At 40.2% G+C, this 15,212-nt stretch overlaps 1 protein-coding gene across 1 annotated transcript in view; it reads left to right on the plus strand.

Annotated features, from left to right (window-relative positions):
• Window positions 1–15,212, plus strand: part of CATSPER3 (cation channel sperm associated 3) — a 46,845-nt gene that overhangs the window by 10,302 nt on the left and 21,331 nt on the right. Inside the window, exons 2-4 of the mRNA XM_055554099.1 lie at window positions 22–61; window positions 2,978–3,092; window positions 7,237–7,390. Of these exons, the coding sequence (XP_055410074.1) occupies window positions 7,280–7,390 (111 nt within the window). The 5' untranslated portion in view covers window positions 22–61; window positions 2,978–3,092; window positions 7,237–7,279. The remainder of the gene's footprint in view (window positions 1–21; window positions 62–2,977; window positions 3,093–7,236; window positions 7,391–15,212) is intronic.

A 15,212-nucleotide genomic window follows, 5' to 3' on the forward strand; every position in this document is an offset into this window, starting at 1 on the left:
TTATCCTTCATTTTCAGACAGAAAGGAGAAGACAAGTGTCTTGTTCATGGCTTCCAGCAAGGTGAGGCAATAAAAGGATTCACTGTCATAGTGACCAGCGTGCCACATCTTTAGCTGACATACTGAGGGAAGAGGAACCAAGTGTCATTTTTTCCCCCATCATTTGCATATTGTGAGCCCTGACCTGAGAGTCTGTAGCCACTGAGCTTGAAGCTACTGGGGTATTATCCAGTTACAAGCTCTATTTATTCCATGTGTCACTGATGGGAGTAAAATGGAATATAAAGTAAGCTATTGCTTAAAAATTGCAGTAACTATTCTTTGAAGGAACTCAGGAATGTAGTTATTAATGAGATTAAAATGTAGATTAAAAGAATGTGTACATATCCATCCAAGGAACATGCCTTATAGTAGTAGGATTTAACAAGGATCATCTTTATACTCTTGCCTCACATCAGAGGCCAGAAAAAATCACTTTATGTTACAAGCAAAGCTTCACCCCTAACCCCCGACATCCCTCACCCCTAGTCTGAGAGCCATTTGGGAACATGACAAAGAGGCTGAGCTCTCTGAAGTCAATTTTTGGCTCGTTCTGTTGGCCTAGGAGAGGCAGGTATGTTCATTTTGCTCTATAGCTATGGAGTGTACATGGGAGGGGGGCGTGGAAGTGGAAGAGCCACTCAGGCTCTGTGGCTGCTGGGAGATCCAGAGCCTGGGTCTTGTACTTATTTGAAAATTTTAAGAGTAAAAGGCAAAGTCATATGTTTTTATAAACTATTCCCTGCACTGTAGATTTGAGAGCTTTTGTACATTACCAAAGATTTCTAGATCAGTGTGTCAAATTTCTTTACATAAATTTTTATACATGAAAAAATTTAAATGTATTTTAAAATAAATAGTCCATTCAAACTTTATGTGCTGATCACCCTAATTTAACAATTACTAAGATCTTGCCAGTTACTTCATATAGTCTCCCATTTCTTTTTTCTTTGCTTAAGTATTTAAAAGCAAATCCCAGATAGCATGTCATTTTATCCCTACATCCTCTAGTAAACAACCCTAGAAAATATGGTCATTTTCTTATAAAAACCAAAATGTACTTATCACACCTAAAAAAATAAACCATAATTTCTTGGTATCACCTAATACCTGGGCAAAATAAAATTGTCTTGAAGGTCAAGAATGTCTTTGGACAGTAATTTTGTCCTAATCAAGATCTACATGACATCTACCCATCACATCTGGTTGTTGTGTCTCTTTAAGCTTTCAGACTTAGAACTAGGAAGCCCCCTCCCCTCAGTTCCCTCTTTCTATGTCATTGACCTACTGTAAAACCTGGGTCCTGTAGAATATTCAACCTTCTGGATTTATTTGTTCCCTTGTGGTGTCATTTAACTTGTTTCACTGTTCCTTGAATGGAAACCTTTCACCATATTTTGAATGTAAGTCTGAGAGGCTAAACTATTAACCTATATAGTGCATATGGCACAGTGGAGAGAGCTGCTGCTAAGTCACTGCAGTCGTGTCCGACTCTGTGCGACCCCATAGACGTCAGCCCACCAGGCTCCCCCGCCCCTGGGATTCTCCAGGCAAGAACACTGGAGTGGGTTGCCATTTCCTTCTTCAATGCATGAAAGTGAAAAGTGAAAGTGAAGTCGCTTAGTCGTGTCCGACTCTTAGCAACCCCATGGACCACAGCCCACCAGGCTCCTCCATCCATGGGATTTTCTCTGGAGTTGGGTACCATTGCCTTCTCCAGTGGAGAGAGCAAGTATAGCTAATAACTGCTATGTCAGGACCCGAGAATGTAGCTAGTAATTCGCGTCTCTGTGAGGGTTTCACATAGGGTCCATGTTAAGGGATGTCATATCTGCTGGAACTCATGAAACTTTAGAGAATCAAAGATCTCGTATCACAAGTCTATGAAAATACTCCCTGGGGTAAATTCCAACAGAACAAATCCCCAGATTTGCTCAAAGTAACTGACATTTCAACTTAAAGGAGACATTGTCAAAGTTGGAGGCCCCCAACTTTTCTTCTATTCCAAATCTTTGTGATAACAGTGGTTTCTCTATGTCAAGCTTTGATTTCCCTCGTTTTTTTTTTTTTTTTTTTAATGATCACTAGAGTAAAGGGGGAGTTAAATAGACCTGACCTATGACCCTTTGCGTGACTTCCATAGATAATACATCAGGGCTAGGATGTTTGACACCCCACTCCAGTACTCTTGCCTAGAAAATCCCATGGATGGAGGAGCCTGGTGGGCTGCAATCCATGGGGTCGCTGAGAGTCAGACATGACTGAGCGACTTCATTTTCACTTTTCACTTTCCTGCATTGGAGAAGGAAATGGCAACCCACTCCAGTGTTCTTGCCTGGAGAATCCCAGGGACGGGGGAGCCTGGTGGGCTGCCGTCTATGGGGTCGCACAGAGTCGGACACGACTGAAGCGACTTAGCAGCAGCAGCAGCAGGACGTTTGACAGTGTTCTTTTCTAAAATGAAGTTAGTGAAAGTTTTGAAAATTGTGATTACTGACATTGATAGGATTTAGGAAGTCTTTAGATAAATAGGATAAGCATGATTCTTTATGTTTTTGCTTGAGCCAAAAAAGCAGTAGCATGTATGTTGTATATGGACACATTCCTAACTTCCATCAGTGTACTGAAGTATTGGACTACTAATGTGGAGCAGTCTGTATTTTTTTTTTTTTTTTGCTTGTAGACTTTATTTATTTTAATTAGAGGCTAATTACTTTACAATATTGTATTGGTTTTGCCATACATCAACATGAATCCGCCACGGGTGTACACGTGTTCCCAATCCTGAACCCCCCTCCCACCTCCCTCTCCTCTAATCCAGTGTTAAAAAATATACTAGTTGAACTCAATAACTTCAGTTTTGTAAAGTTTCCTGCAAAACAGCAGGAACTATAATAGGGTTTGGATATAATATGTGAGCTTTGTGCTTCAATTCCAGTTACGTGGAATTAGGAATGACTTGGCTAGAAGACTTTGAGTCAACAAGCTGCTGTGCCTTCTGACCGTCCCTGGCTGTGTGCAGCTGAGGTGGTGCTGCGCAAGTCAGGCAGAGGGTGAGTTGCTGCTAACAGGGCATAACAGGTGGCCCTTTAGCTTCTCATCCCAAGATATTTATCCTGCCCACCTATCCATGAAGGTGATTTCAGTAGGCCTAGAGAAGCTAGTCACCTTTGGTTCCACAGACCAGACTTCTTCATCAGCGACTCTAGAAACCACATTCAGCTTTGGCTGGCTGTGCTTATGTCATATACCAAGATCAATTGGTCTCTTCTTGAATGCTTCCAGCCTGCCATCTTTCCTTACCCCTCCAAGCATCATGGAAGAATTTTTATATTCTTTTTAAAAAAATATTTATTTGGGGGGCAGTGTCATGTTGTTGGGTCACACAGGCTCTTTCGTTGTGACACATGGAATCTCTAGTGGTATGCACTCAGTAGCTGCAGCCAGCAGGCCTAACTCCCCCATGACATGTGGGATCTTAGTTCCCCGACCAAGGATCGAACTCACATTTCCTGTATTGCAGGGTGGATTCTTAACCACTGGACCACCAGGGAAGTCCCAAAAATCTTTTACATTCTTAGTCTCTTCTTCATTTCTCCCTAAAGTGTGCTTTGGTGCTTAAAGAGGGGACGTATAGGAGTATATTCTTGGGGTTCCTGGAAATAAAATTCCTCTCTGCTCAGCTACTTGAGTGAGCATAAGAATCCCCGAGGACATTCATGTATTCACATAGCATACATTACCGAGGGCCTCCTGTATGCCTAGACAGAATTAGACACGCTGATGTATTGAGGCACGTGGAAACAGAGATGGAGAACTGATTGAGCAGCTTTTCCAGGAGACCACTATGGGTGTAGGCAGAAGGCCAGAAGGTCTTGGGGGCATATGATCAAAGGAGGCAGTAGGAGGCATCAGAGAAACTTGACTCCTGAGGAAGAGAATGTAGAATAAAAAGGTGAGGCCAAAGTGTGAATCCTGAGAACATAAATCAATGTTGCTTAAAGCTTTGCTGTTGATGATTTTAAGTAGAGAGACTGAGTAGATAAGTTATTATTTCCCAGTTCAGTATTCTGCTTGCCTGCAAGAGTATTTTTCTACGAGCAGTAGTTGAAAACACTTGTTCCAGAATACTTAGGATGTTGGAGGTGATGAGGTGTTTACCTCCTGTTACAGTCCAAGAAATAAAGTTTCCAGGAATTCGACCAATTTGGCTAACTAACCATTTAATTCAATACAGGACTACCCAGAAGCCTATATATTGATTTGCCTTGGAAGTCAAAGGAGCTAGGAGTAGGAGAATGAGAAGAATATATTCATCCCAAGAATTGAACAGAGGAATAGTGCCTGTTGCTCTTGAACCTAAAACATTTCTACCCCAAGACTCGTCCCTTACACTCTTTAGGTGGTTCATATGTGTATATTCTGTGTCCCCAGTTAGCCAGTGTTGGGCACGGATAACCTCTGCACCTCCTGTTTCTTGTGTTCTAGCCCCAAACCCATCAGAATCTTTCCTTGTCCTTCCAGGTGTCTCCAGTGCTGTGCCCTGGCTGTGCACTCTTGCTCTTAGAAACCCAGAGAGTTTTGCTTTCCCCTCTTCCATGACCCTTGACCTATTCTAACACATTATTAAGGGCAGATAAGGGTACTTCCTGAAGAAGGAAGGCTCTTGTCTGGCCTGTTTCTGCTGTCTTCTAGTTTTATCCCAGAACTTCACAATTGCAGGGTGCTCTTGACTCTACTCCCTGGAGAAGGGAACAGCAACCTGCTCCAGTATTCTTGCCTGGAGAATCCCATGGGCAGAGGAGAGCCTGGTGGGCTGTAGTCCATGAGGTTACAAAGAATCAGACACGACTGAGCGAGTTTCACTCACTCACTCACTCATGACTCTTCTGCTGAACAGAGGTGCTTGGTCTCCTTGGGAAGAGAGGATCTGTGGGTAAAACAGTGGGGAGTTCTCCCCTACAGGGGCCTGCTGGCTAGTAACATACTGGGCTGTGAAGAGTGACCTCACAAAGCAAGGATTCCCTCTGTGGACCCTTCTCCGTGGCCTTCTGGAATCTAGATGCGAGGAGATTCCTAAGCAGAGATTTTCTGTTGGATGGTTAAAGCAAGGAATAAAAGTTGAAAATTTGGAAAATGTCTCAGCACTTTTATCACCAGGACCACGCAAGAATCCTTTCTAACTCACTGTTGGAGAATGCGTCACATATGTTCTATGAGAAATTATGGAAATTTCAGTAAATATTCTTTATTTCTCTTGCTTAACAAGTATGCAGATGGCAGTGTTGGGGGCTCTTAGCGGCTTCTCATAGGCACTCTTCTACTTCCCAAACTGAGGGATTCATCCTGGACAATCTAATTTCTCTGACTGGTGAGGTTGTTGAAGTCTCAGCCAAACAATTTTCTCAGCTTTACTGTCACAGATGGCTGGTTAATCAGATATTCAGTCACACTCTTATTTGATCTGTAGACCAAATGACTAGTTTGTTCCATCTTTTCCCTTTTTGTTCAATACTGTGTTAGATAATTTGAAGGCTTTTTTTTTTTTTTGGTAATAGACATGATCTCAAATCAGATAATGGAAATTATATATTTTATTTTTATAGGTTATAGAAGTATATACATTCTCTCTATATTTTTTTTTACTGTGTGAGACTGTTCATTTCTTACATGAGAAAAATTGAACAACACAGATAAATATAAACAGGAAAAAGAATTACCTATAACTTTACCATCAGTAGGCAAACACTGGCAACATTTTGGCATATTTCATGTTGAATTTTTTTCTACCTGCTTTGCACAGTTGAGATAATTTTAAGTAGAGAATTTTTATATTGCATTGTTTCTATGTTTTGCTATCCAGTGGATCATACGCATTTTTCTTAAATCATGAAAAATACGTAGACATGTTGTGATATCTGTGCAATATTCCATTAGCTGGATGTGCCATAGTTTACTCAGCCTGTCTTCTTTTGGTTAGACTTTTAAATTGTATCCAGGTTCTTATTACAGTAAATAATGGTGAGATAATCACAGGCTAAAGTCACTGTTTGCATTTCCAGTTGTATTCTCTTGGGGTAGATTCCCTGGGTCTGAGGATATGAATACAACTAATGTTTTTCAGAAAAATTGGTCAGTTTACATTCCCCTGGAAGTTTATGAGAATGCTCCATCATATTGCGCTCTTGCCAGCATTAAATATTATCAAGTTTAAGTCTTCGCTAATTTCATAAGCAAAGTTAATGGTTTTACTTAATTTGCACCTCCTCGATTAATAGTGCCACTGAACATTCTAGGGAGGGGGACTTTATTACCATTGTTTTTCTTTCATGAATTGATTATGTGTTTGCCCCTTTTTTCTTAGAGTGGTCAGTTTTTAAAATCATTGATTTGTAAGTGCTTGTATGGCTGATTATTTGATAAGCAGTTTTCCCTACTAGACTGATTATATATAGTTTTACTTCACCTTCTCTCAAGGGCCTACTGTATTGCCTGGCATATAGTAATCATTCAATAAAAACTTGTTGAGTGAATAAATGAGTGAGTTGAATAGTAGTTACTTACTGAAAATTTTGAGCCACCATAGCTCAGTTGGTAAAGAATCCGCCTGCAATGCAGAAGACCCCAGTTCGATTCCTGGGTCAGGAAGATCCCCTGGAGAAGGGATAGGCTATCAACTCCAGTATTCTTGGGCTTACCTTGTGGCTCAGCTGGTAAAGAATCCACCTGCAATGCAGGAGACCTGGGTGCGATCCCTGGGTTGGGAAGATTCCCTGGAGAAGGGAAAGGCTACCCACTCCAGTATTCTGGCCTGGAGAATTCCATGGACTGTATAGTCCATGGGGTTGCAAAGAGTCAGACACGACTGAGCAACTTGTGCTTTCACTGAAAATTTGTTGAATGAGTAAAGGAAGATGATGCTTTGTTTGAGAAGAAGTGGTAATCATTTTTTCCCCCATAAGTCTAGAGAGAATGAACTGAGTTAACTGAGTGGGGACAGCCCCAACCCATTGATTGTCATACATATTTCAGTGGTCATCTAGTCAGCATTTCATTGCAAATCTAAAGTATATATATAGTTTAGATTTATAGTTACAGAAGGGGGAAAGCAGACCCTAGTTCCTAAAAAAGTGTGCATCGTTTGGGGATCTAGCTCTGTTGCAAGATAATCACACCTCTTATTCAACTTTTTGACAGGAGGAAAGATACTCAGTTTCAGGCATTTGTGAAGAAAGTCATAATGAGTCATCTCTTTAAGATAATTATGATTAGCACCATTTCAATGAATGCCTTTTTTATGGTCTTGTGGACTGATTATAAAACAAGATACAACTTGTTCAGACTTTTTGAGGTAAGCAAACAAAATGGGTCCATTTCCTTCTGTTTTATTTCTGAAACTCTTCTAAGATTCTTAAGGCATTTTGTTCAAAAAGTTTTCTATAGAAAAATTCCAAGGACTATTAAAATATACCTTAAAATCTAAGAAGATGGTGGCAGCAGTAGTAGCAGCATTTACATCAAATCTAGTGAACAAGAGGGACTTCCCTCACTGTCCGGTGTTTAAGACTGCACACTTCCTGTGCAAGGAATGTGGATTTGATCCCTGGTCAAGGAACTGAGGTCCCACATGGTACGCAATGTGACCAAAAAACCAAAACTAAAACAACAGCAACAACAAAAACTAGTTATAAGAGATCCTTACCAAGAACCACACTGCATAGTATTAGCATCTGTAGCAGAGGAAGCAGAGGGACGTCAAAAAGTGTTGAATAGCAGTTGATATCAGAGAGTGTGTTGCCTGATCTGTTACTTGTGGGGTAACACAAGAGGTTCCTGCAATATATGAAGGGCCTAGGATGGTTCAGACCCCGTAACTTTTAGAACTGACCGTCCAAGGCTACTTTCAAGGATAGAGCTCCATACTTATGGGAAATATTGGAAGTGGAATGAAAATTGAGCAGGTAAAAGACCCAGAGAAAGGAAGAGAGGTTCAGATAAAATTGGAAAAGGGAAACAGAACCAGGAAACCTCAAGAGTCAAGCTACCACATGTTAAATCAAGAATGGATATTTAAAGTTAGAATCACACTTTCTCCTAAAAGTTCAGGAAAATTAATTTCATATAAAAAAGTATAATAGAAAAAGATTGTGGTAAAGTCCCATATAAGAACAAAAGAACAAAGTGGAGAATAGTATCACTACAGATAATGAAAGCCCACAACAAAGACATGTTCACAAAGCAGATAAAACCTGTACTATTTCAGAACAAGGTAAATTTTTACAAAAGTGATATTAGGAAAGAAAAGAGTGAAGTGATAGAACATAGAGAAGAATTAGAAATAAAATCATTTAAAAAATAAAGACCAAATTAGACTAAGAGCAATTAAATACAGCAGATAAGGACTTAGAAATACAGGATTAAATGGGAGAAATAAAAATTTTATTTTATTTTTTAAATAAAAAATAAAATCAGTAATTTTAAATTAAAAATCAGTAATAAATGAAGAGATTAAAAAGAATTCAAGAGAAAATGATGAACATTGAAGATTGGAGAAAAATGATCCCACTTAAGGATAATAGGAATCTCTGAATGTGAAATAGAAGCAAAGTAATGAAACAGAATAAACACTCAAATGTAAAATCTAAGAAAAGTTACCTGAAATAAAAGAATTGAAACTATATATTGAAAGAGCACTCGTTGTATATTGAGGATATGGACTTAACAAACACCAGAACATATTCTAGTAAAAGAATATGAAGGAATCTCTTTGGCTTCCCTGGTAGCTCAGCTAGTAAAGAATCTGCCTGCAAATGCCGGAGACTCCAGTTCTATTCCTGGGTTGGGAAGATTCCCCTGGAGAAAGGAACAGCTACCCACTCCAGTATTCTGGCCTGGAGAATTCCATGGACTGTATAGTCCATGGGGTCACAAAGAGTTGGACACGAATGAGCAGCTTTCACTTTCACTTTGAAGGAAAGAGGTGTGGAGGAAATTGTTAACATATAAGTTAAAAGGCTTATAAAGAAATTATTAAACTCTGCTATGGTAGCAGAGACATTACTTTGCCAACAAAGGTCCGTCTAGTCAAGGCTATGGTTTTTCCAGTGGTCATGTATGGATGTGAGAGTTGGACTGTGAAGAAGGCTGAGCGCCGAAGAATTGATGCTTTTGTTTTTTTTTTTGTTTGTTTGTTTTGTTTTTTTTTGTTTGTTTTGTTTTTTTTTAATTTTATTTTATTTTAAAATTTTACATAATTGTATTAGTTTTGCCAAATATCAAAATGAATCCGCCACAGAATTGATGCTTTTGAACTATGGTGTTGGAGAAGACTCTTGAGAGTCCCTTGGACTGCAAGATCCAACCAGTCCATTCTGAAGGAGATCAGCTCTGGGATTTCTCTGGAAGGAATGATGCTGAAGCTGAAACTCCAGTACTCTGGCCACCTCATGCGAAGAGTTGACTCACTGGAAAAGACCCTGATGCTGGGAGGGATTGGGGGTAAGAGGAGAAGGGGACGGCAGAGGATGAGATGGCTGGATGGCATCACTGACTCGATGGACGTGAGTCTGAGTGAACTCCGGGAGTTGGTGATGGACAGGGAGGCCTGGCGTGCTGCGATTCATGGGGTCGCAAAGAGTCGGACACGACTGAGTGACTGAACTGAACTGATGGTAATGCTTTATGCTGAATGAAAATGGGGCTTCCCCAGTGGCTCAGTGGTAAAGAATCTGCCTGGCAATGCAGGAGACATGAATCCGATCCCTGGTCTGAGAACATCCTGCATGCTGTGGGGTAACTAAGCCTGTGCACAACAGTTCTTGAGCCTGTGTTGTAGAGCCCAGGAATCACAATTACTGGGCCCACGCTCCTCAACTACTGAAGCCCTCCTGTGGCTCCACAACAAGAGAGGCCACCGCAATGAGAAAACCGTGCACTGTAATGAAGAGTGGTGCCTGCTCACCACTACTAGAGAAAAGCCTGCACAGCAATGAAGACCCAGCACAGCCAAAAATAAATAAAAGAAAATGGAGCAAAACATTTAAGATACTTTAGGAAAGAAAATGTGAACGAAGATTTCTAGATCCAGCAGAACTGACTTTCAAGTTTAAAGGGCATAGACAAACTGTCATCAACATAAAAAAATCTTGACTAATACTGCTCCCATGAGCCCTTTCTTAGGAATCTATTTAATAAGGAATAAGTTTCAGCCAACTAAAATTATTAAAGAAGTATCAACATTGGAAATGAACAGTGAAATATGTTTTTATTTATAGAACTAATCATAATTATGGGTTAACAAGGAGAGAATATATTACAAATGAATATATACTCTGACAGTGAAGATATAGTATTGATTAAAATGGGGAAGAATGGAGAATCATTGCAAAATTTTAAACCATTTGTCAGAAATCAGCTTTGTGGTGATGCTCTTAGTATTACTCTGAGACTGTTGTTTGTGTAACACAGGATAAAGCAGATGAGTAATGGGATAGTTTAATTCTGTTATCCTCAGTATTCTTGAGAACCAGGTTACTCATGGAAGAAAGGAAATATGAATATAATATAGACAATGTAAAACCCTGTAGTTTTGCATTTAAATTGGAAGTATCAATATAAATTCCTAAGATATTTTATCATTATCCATTGAAAAACCTAGAACACTGACCAACTTAACAATTATGCATCCTTAGTGCCCATAATGTGGTGTTGAAATACTGTTTATCACTAGAAGGAGCTAGGGATTCTTTGAGACGTGGTTGATTGCAGGTTTAGGCCTGAAACTATACCAAATGAGCTCAGAATATCTTGTACACATAGCAACTGCTGCTAAGTCACTTCAGTCGTGTCCGACTCTGTGCGACCCCATAGATGTCAGTCCACTAGGCTCCCCCGCCCCTGGGATTCTCCAGGCAAGAACACCGGAGTGGGTTGCCATTTCCTTCTCCAATGCGTGAAAGTGAAAAGTGAAAGTGAAGTCGCTCAGTCATGCCCGACTCTTAGCGATCCCATGGACCACAGCCTACAGACTCCTCCATCCATGGGATTTTCCAGGCAAGGAAGCTATCAAAGATTACTGTGAGTAAAAGTCACTCAGTTGTGTCTGACTCTGCAACCCCATGGACTGTACAGTTCATGGAATTCTCCAGGCCAGAATACTGAAGTGGGTAGCCTTTCCCTTCTCCAGGGAATCTTCCCAACTCAGGGATTGAACCCAGGTCTCCTGCATTGCAGGTGGATTCTTTACCAGCTGAGCCACAAGGTAAGCCCAAGAATGCTGGAGTGGATAGCCTATCCCTTCTCCAGGGGATCTTTCTGACCCAAGAATCAAACTGGGGTCTCCTGAATTGCAGGTGGATTCTTTACCAACTGAGCTATCAGGGAAGCCCAAATATTACTGGGGTCGTGTCAAAAGTACTCAGGAGACAACTTGATGAGACTCCTGCTGGCTAAAGATGGGACTCTTTGAGCTTTAATAAGGATAATAATTACAGTGGATTTTTAAACTCACCAAATAATCTGTAAGTTTGCTGCTGCTAAGTCGCTTCAGTCGTGTCCGACTCTGTGCGACCCCATAGACGACAGCCCACCAGGCTCCCCCGTCCCTGGGATTCTCCAGGCAAGAACACCAGAGTGGGTTGCCATTTCCTTCTCCGATGCGTGAAAGTGAAAAGTGAAAGTGAAGTCGCTCAGTCGTGCCCGACTCTTAGCGACCCCATGGACTGCAGCCTACCAGGCTCCTCCATCCATGGGATTTTCCAGGCAAGAGTACTGGAGTGGGGTGCCATTGCCTTCTCCCTGTAAGTTTATAATGATACAAAAAAAGCTGATGGGTCACTTTTGGAGGGTGATACCTGGTGGCTCAGCAGTAAAGGATTCGCCTGAAGTACAGGAGACATAGGAGATGCAGATTCAATCCATGGGTCAGGAAGATCCCTGAGGGCATGGCAACCTACTCCAGTATTATTGCCTGGGAGATCCCATGGACAGAGGAGCCTTTCCATGGGGTCACAAAGAGTTGGACATAACTGAAGTGACTGAGAACAGCAGCACAAGGAACTAATACTTTATCTCCAAAACTGTTAAATTAAGAGAAGGAATCAAGCTTTACTGACCTTTCTTATATGAATTGTATTATTGTGTAACAACATGTTAGATAAGGGAAACAGCTCTTTATAGAAATGTCCCAGTTAATAAAAATAAATGATAGAATTAAAATAGTTTTTCAACTGCTAGTGAATTACAGGATTTAGGCATTTTGAGCATTAGTGATTGCTTCCCTCATAAAAAGAGAGACAACCAGACATTTTTTTGCCTCCTATAGAAGAACAGAACCTATCATCTTACCAAAAAGATCAAACCTGGGACTCTTTGGTGGTCCAGTGGCTAAGCCTCTGCACTCCCAGTGCAGGTAATACGCGTTTGATCCCTGGTCAGGGAACTAAATTCCACCTGCTGCAACTAAAGATCCTGCGTGCCACAACGAGGATCAAAGATCCCACATGCTGCAACTAAGACCTGGCACAGCCAAATAAATAAATAATAAAAATAAATATTAAAAGATCAGGTCTGAATCTGATCAAGTCTTTTCATCTAGCATCCTATTTCTAGGAAATAGAAGACAGAAGAATATAAGTGTGCAGTCAGCACAATTCCAGATGATGAAATTCTACAAGTCAAGTTGCCTGGTTTCTTCAACAAACTTTAAAGAAAGGAAGAAAAAAATGAATAGGAGACTTAAAAGGCATATCAAATTTTGAAAAAGCTTTTAATAAAAAAAAGTATTCTAGGAATGCACACATGAGTTTCTATCTATGGAGAAATGCAGGAAAGTGATCACTATAAATACAAGGACAATGGTTAATTTGGGAGAAAGGGAGGGAGCTGTGGTTGGGATGGAGCATATGGAGAGGTTTCTGGGATAGTTGGCAAGGTTCTAACTCTTGACTTAGGTGGTAGTTACAGGGCTGTTAGCTTTGGAACAATGCATTAGGCTTATGTATTTGTGTGGTTCTATATGTGTATTTTATTCTACAATAAAAAAAGATTAAAGAGGCACTTTTATCTTCATTTACGGTAAATAGCAAATTTCATTCTTGGTGATGAAAAGGGTTAACATCAACATAATGTGGTGTCAGAGGTGGTGGAGGTGATGGAATATCCTAATCAGTGTCTTAAATGTGCAGTGTCCCCTTGGCACCACTTCTGTGAATGTGTTGGTATGGCAGTACATTCCACACCAGCATCCCAGAGTTTGGTCACGGATTGTAGAGCATTATGTTAAGTATAGGGCTTGGGTAAGGACTGGGGAAGAGATGAGTTGAGGGATCTGAATCCTCTGATTGTTCTCCAGAAGCCATAATGATTATTAAACATGCTTCAATAGTGATCTTTGTTTGTAAGCCTAAGGGAGTTCTGTGCTGTGGAAAGGATGCAGACTTACACAGATTTGGGTTCAAGCCCTAGCTTTACTGCCGTCTCACTACATGTGAGAATTTGGGCAAGCTGGTTAACCTCTATGTGGTTCAGCTACATTTGTAAAATAGTATTAACACACACCTTTCAGGGTAGCTATTGAGATCACTGAAAATAATATGTATGAAAGTCCCTGGTTATCTATAAAACTGAGAAATTATTAACAGTCTTAGGGATCCCAGTGAAGATATGAGGAAAGCATGCAGAAGGGCCTGATCTGTCACCTTGAACTAATCTTGAGATTCTGTGCGAGCACCAAATAAATGTTAAGGCAGGGTTGTAAACTTCTGAGGCATTAAATACATGCCCCAACATACAGAGCCCCTTGGCAAGGCTGGGAGACTTAGGGCTTTCAGGAATTTAAGGAATACTCTGTTCAGTTATTAGCAGACCATTAAGATAACTGAGCAGAGAATTTGGTGGCCACGCATGACAAAGTCATGTAGAATTAGTTCAGGAAAGTCTCTTAAAAAAGAACAGCAGCAAGAACAAAGCCCTAGGAAGTGGGGGAATACCTGATTTCCACAGTTTCCAATATTATATGATTAAAAATGTTCAATTTCCAACCAAAAAAAAAAAATTGTGATACATGCAGAGAACAAGAAAGAATGGTCTCTACACAAGAAAAAAAGTAAACAATAGAAACTCACCCCAAGGAAGCCCATCTGTTGGACTTACTAGACAAAGATTTTAATTGGCTGCTATGTTCAAAGAGCTAGGAAAAAACCCCACATCTAAAGAACTAAATTAAAGTATGAGAGCAATGTCTCACCAAAAAGAGAATATGAGTAAAGAGAAATTATTAAAAAGAGCCAAATAGAAATCCTGTAGTTGAAAAGTACAATAATTGAAATGAAAATTCACTGGAGGAATTCAACAGCAAGTTTGAGGTAGTCAAAGAAAGAATTAAAGAACAGAAAAACAGGTCAATTCAGATTTCCAGTATGAGGAACAGAAAGCAAAATGAATGAATAAAAATGAGCAGAAACCCATGATACACCATCAGACATACAAACATGCATGCAATGGGTGTCACAGAAGGAGAGGAGAGAAAGGATAGAATAAGTGAAGACATAATGGCCAAAAACTCCCCAAATTTCATGAAAAACAATCTGAACATCAAAGACAATCAACCAACTCCAATAGAATAAACTCAGAGATCCACCTAGGCACATTGTAAACAAATTATTGAAAGACAAGAACAAAGGGAGAATTTGAGACCATCATGGAGGAGTGATTCATTGCATACAAAGTATCCTCAATAAAATGAGTAGTTGACTTTTCATCTAAAACTACAGTCACCAGAAGGCAAAGGATGTCATATTAAAAATGCTTAAAGAAAGACTATCAAACTAGAATTCAAAGTCTAGCAAAAACTGTTCTTCAAAAATGTAGAGGCGTGATGCCAGCGGGAAAGGCAGAGTAGGTAGCTTCAAAAATCCATCTGTTTAGAGAAACAGTTAAAAAGGAGACAAAACTGTCAGAACTCTGCTAAACAGCCAGAGGTTTACAGAAACTGAGTGAACATTGAGTCAAGAAAGGGGAACTTTAAAAAGGTGGTAGGAAAGCTTTGCAGCATTTTTACTTGCTTTTGGCCCTATCCCTCTTCATCAAGGTGATGGTCCTGAAGATGGCAGCCGGTGTTCCCAGAGTGGGACCTTGGCCCCTGGGTCTAGAAACAACAGAGAAGATTTTTGTTC

The sequence above is a fragment of the Bubalus kerabau genome, chromosome 1 (genome assembly GCF_029407905.1).
Source record: "Bubalus kerabau isolate K-KA32 ecotype Philippines breed swamp buffalo chromosome 1, PCC_UOA_SB_1v2, whole genome shotgun sequence".
Classification (NCBI taxonomy): domain Eukaryota; kingdom Metazoa; phylum Chordata; class Mammalia; order Artiodactyla; family Bovidae; genus Bubalus; species Bubalus kerabau.